Raw genomic sequence first — 4,696 nt, forward strand, 5'->3', positions numbered from 1 at the left:
AAAAAAAAAAAGTGGATTCCCTGTAATCCCAATACTTTGGGAGGCCGAGGCTGGAGGATTGTTTGAGACCCTCCTGGGCCACATAATGAGACCTCATCTCTACAAAAGATTTCTAAATTCGCCAAGTACGTGGTGGCATGCAGCTGTAGTTCCCAGCTACTCGGGAGGCTGAGGCGGAAGGATCGCCTGAGCCCAGGAGGTCGAGGCTGCGATGAGTCGTGATTATGCCACTGCGCTTCAGCCTGGGACAGAGTGAGACCCCGGCTCAAAACAAACAATGCAGATTCCCAGCCATCAGGCCTCGGGCGGTGCCTAGGAGTCTGCCTTTCTCCTGGATCCAGATAAGAGCATCAGGCTTTTCCCAGCCCAGATCTGGCAGCCTGGGCCTCCCCACTTTCTCCTGCCCCAGGCCCCTGCAGCCTGGCCTTCCCCTACTCTCCCCCACCCCCCGCACCCAGGCAGATTGGCCCTGGCCATCCTCTCCTCTGGACGGGCCATCACCACAGCCCACCCTGCCTCCCAGCACAGCTTCTTCATTGGTCACAGCTTCCCGGTAGCCAGGTTCCCAGAAGGGATGGTCCTTTCCCTGCCAACTTGCCTGCCCCTTGCTGCACCCAGGGAGGGGCCCACAGCCGCAGCCAGTGGTAGCAAGTGCAGACCCCGTCTCCCTCCCGTGTGCTCGGGGAACACTCGGAGGGAAAAAGGCAGCGTCCTGTCACCCAGCCCTGTGCCAAGGCCGGCTTGCTGGCTTAACAGCGATGATAGGAGAAGCTGGCAGAATTTGCCCACTGTGTTCTCAGCCCATCCCGATCTTCAGGTCCCGGGCTGTAGAAGCCAGGCGTCGGGAGACAGGGGCAGGCACCCAGAGCTGCCCGAGAAGGGACTGAGGGGCAGGGGTGTCTGAGAAGAGGCCTCTGAGCCACTTCTGCCCAACGCAGGGGCTGGCTTGCTGCTTTTTGAGGCCAGGTTCTGGGGCAGGGACTGTGGTGGGGTGGCCGGCCCGGTTGTCATAGAGATGACTCTGCCCTGCCCCAGCTGTGGGTCTGGAGGTTGTGGCTTCAGAGAGCTGGGAGTGGGCACAGAGCCTCTGCCCCTTCCTAAGGGAAGCCCACCTGGCCAGCCCAGGCATCTCTCCCACCGCGCTGCTTGGGCACCAAGAGCCAAGCCACCAGAGGGCCGTCCAGCCAGGCTGCAGCCACCTGAGCGCCTGTCACCAGCGACTCCATCCCCGCTTTAGGAGGAGCAGGGGGTCTCCACCGGCACTGCCTACTCATCCCATGCCCCAGGCGGTTGGACCCACAGCCAGTGTGCAGGTTGTGGAGCAAGACAGTGCAGGGGTGGGGACCCATGTGACCCTCCCAGGACCCCACAAGGTGGATCTCATGGTCCCCATCCTGCAGATGTGGAAACAGGCAGGCTCAGAACATGGTGGGGGGGCGGTGTGGGCAGAAGAAGGGAGCATCAGGGAAGCAGCCATGGGAAGGGGTCACATCCTCAGTGGGCCAGGTGGGGCCTGGGGGCTGTCTGGACTGGCCAAGGGGCAAGGGCTGGAGAGGCCCCCTTCCGCCGTGAGGCAGCTCGGTGCTCCCCATCCAAGGTGGGGCCGGGATCAGACCCCAGATGTGGAAGTGAGAGCAAGGGGCAGGTGAAGGGGTCTCCTTTCCCCACACCAGCACCCCCCCACCTTTCATGGGAGAGAACAGGAGAGCAGGACCCCACGGGTCCTGATTCCCACGAGGGACAGCTGGGCCGTGCGCTGTCCACACCACACCCTACCCAGAGGCCTTTCCGGGTGGAGGAGCTCGGGATTGCTGGGCGCTAGCCTGGGTTCTGTTTCGACTGGCCCCATTCAGTCATCGGTGTCCCCAGCCCAGCACGGCTGACCACAGCTGGAACTCGGGGGGCCTGCCTCGTCGCAGGGAGCGGATGAGGACAAGGCACCTGGCCCGGGCAGGACCCGCACGGCGGGCGGCCAGCCAGTGTATGTAGTTGCCACTATCAGTGTGGTCTGGAAGCTTTGACGGGGTGCTGCGAGTCTTTGCCGGCTTGGAGGGCAGACCTCGCCATTGCCCTGGGGCGTGGGCCTGCTCTGGTCACATCAGAGGGTCCGAACTGCAGAACAATCGTAGACATGTGGCTTAACCTCTCTGAGCTGGGCTCCTCAGCTAGCGGGCGGCGATGACTGCCTCGCCAGCTGTAGTCAGGGTTCAGTGAGAGGTGAATGTGAGTCTTCTGCCATGGTACGCCCACGCTACGGCATTCCTGTTATTTGTATTATTTAGCGTCTTTCAGAGCCCAGGGCTGCCTTTCCGGGACGAAGGAGGGGCACAGAGATTTCTGCAGGGGAACTGGGGAGAGAAAACAGGTATCTGCAGTGTTGTTTTCACTGTGGTGCCCAGGGTCTCGCTCCAGGCCCTCAGCCAATCACTGGGAGAGCTTTTAGAAACCGGGGCACCTTGGCCATGTGGGCCCCCTGACTGGGTCTGTTGTGGTGGAGGAAGGTGTCTGAGTCAGGCCAGGTTAGCAGCATTCTAAAACCTCCCAGGTTATTTCCAATGAGTAGCCACTGTTTCAGATGCTTGGCTGGGACACTGGGAGCCTGAGGTGGGAGGATTGCTTGAGACCAGGAGTCCAAGACCAGCCTGACCAACATAGCAAGATCCTGTCTCTACAAAATCAAAGCAAAACAAAAATTGGCATGTGTGACGGTATGTGCCTGTAGTCTCAGCTTCTCAGGAGGCTGAGGCAGGAGGATCATCTGAGCCCAGGAGTTTGAGGCTACAGTAAGATATGATGGTGCCACTGCACTCTAGCCTGGGTGGCAGAGGGAGACCCCGTCTCTTAAAAAAAAAGAAAAGAAAAAAAACAGACACTTGGCTGGCAGACCCTCCTCCAAGCTGCTTCCTGTGTCTCAATGTCAGGCCGCGACAGTGGTATCCACCCCACCCTCCATGAGACTGTCCATTACTGGTCAGGCCAGTGCTCCCTGTTTGAGCGGGCCTCAACCCCGGTGGGCAGGACGACCTTCTGGACGCCTTTTAAGCAGCACGGATGCCCAGGTCCACACTGGCCCCATCTAGTTGGGTTGTCTGGGGATGAGGCCTGGGAAGTCTAAATTTCTCATGTCCCTGGTGATGGCTTCTGAAAGCGCCTCTCTCGTTTTGCAAACCACATCATTCTCCGCACCCCAGAGAGTCACTTCCCAAAGAAATATTGCAGTAAGCTCTTTTGAGAGGGGAACAGACTCCCTCATCTGTCTGGCGGCACAGGTTTGTATTGGAGCGTCTCAGGGCGGCCTGCAGGGCTGCAGGGGTGGAAGGGTGGGGAGTGCTCAGGAGGCCCCAGCATGCTCCAGGGCGTCCGGGGCCCGGGATGCCAAGGCAGTCTGTGCTGGAGCCTGGGACAGGGGCAGGCCAGGCCCCCAAGGAGAGGCTGGGGCGTGGGGTGTTGTGTGCACTGCTCTGTGGTTCAGGAGACGGGCCTGCCCGGCTCTGCCCCTCTAGCCCTCCCTCCCTCCCTCCCTGGGAGGCCCCGGCCAAGGCACCTGCCCTCTGGGACCGAGCGTCCTCTGCAGGATGTGAGTGCGGATGGCCCACGGCCCCCGGCCTGCCCAACCCCACACGGCAGCCCGAAGGAGCAGGCAGCTAGTTCCCGGGTCCAGGGAGGCCTCGCGCCCACACCAGGCTGCCATGGGGGTGCAGAGCCCGTCCTGACCCTGCCGGCCTCTCCCGCAGCTCTCCCCAGGCTCCGAGGAGGACGAGGCCCACGAGGGCTGCAGCCGGGAGAGCCTGGGCCGCATCCAGTTCAGCGTCGGCTACAACTTCCAGGAGTCCACGCTCACCGTGAAGATCATGAAGGCTCAGGAGCTGCCGGCCAAGGACTTCAGTGGCACCAGCGACCCCTTCGTCAAGATCTACCTGCTGCCAGACAAGAAGCACAAGCTGGAGACCAAGGTGAAGCGGAAGAACTTGAACCCCCACTGGAACGAGACCTTCCTCTTCGAAGGTGAGGCCGGCGCTGCCCTCCCTGCCTGCCCCACCCTGTGTCCCTCTTGCCACCCAACCCCACCCAGCCACGCACCTGCGGCCACAAGGGCAGATATGTGTGCCAACACATACCTGTGGGCACACACCCAGGCAGGCGCGTGTCTTGACCCAGTTAACCCAGTGCATTTTGTGTCTAGCTGGGATCAGGTCACAGGAGCCGAGCGGAGCCAGCATTTCAGCCAGAGGCCGAGAACGAAGGCTGGGTGGCCGCCTTGTGTTTCCCAGACACAGGACTCATTCTGGGGAGGGAACAGAGGGAGACACCCATAGAACTCAGAGGTGGAGCACCCTGGAGCTACCAGAGTGCAGTGATTATGAGCACCGGTTGTGGCCTAGACTACCTGGGTTTGAATCCCAGCTCTGCGACCTATTTGCTGTGTGGCCTTGGGCAAGTGCCTGAACCTCTCTGTGCCTTGCTTTCCCCATCTACAAGACAGAGATCCTAATAGTGAGGATGGTACACATCAGTCAACTGTAAAAGTTCTTAGAGCAGCGCCTGCCACCCACAAAATGCGTGATACCCGGGTTTTTTTTGGTTTTTTTGAGTTGGAGTCTCACTCTGTAACTCAGACTGGAGTGCAGTGGCATGATCCCAGCCACCGCAGCCTCGACCTGCTGGGCTCAGGTGATCCTTCCGCCTCAGCCTTCCA

At 60.6% G+C, this 4,696-nt stretch overlaps 1 protein-coding gene across 1 annotated transcript in view; it reads left to right on the forward strand.

Annotated features, from left to right (window-relative positions):
• Nucleotides 1-4,696, forward strand: part of SYT7 (synaptotagmin 7) — a 38,852-nt gene that overhangs the window by 24,765 nt on the left and 9,391 nt on the right. The window contains exon 5 of the mRNA XM_021707558.1: nt 3,735-4,005. Within this exon, the coding sequence (XP_021563233.1) occupies nt 3,735-4,005 (271 nt within the window). The remainder of the gene's footprint in view (nt 1-3,734; nt 4,006-4,696) is intronic.

The sequence above is a fragment of the Carlito syrichta genome, unplaced genomic scaffold (genome assembly GCF_000164805.1).
Source record: "Carlito syrichta isolate Samal-C Ts95f unplaced genomic scaffold, Tarsius_syrichta-2.0.1 Scaffold120490, whole genome shotgun sequence".
Lineage (NCBI taxonomy): Eukaryota > Metazoa > Chordata > Mammalia > Primates > Tarsiidae > Carlito > Carlito syrichta.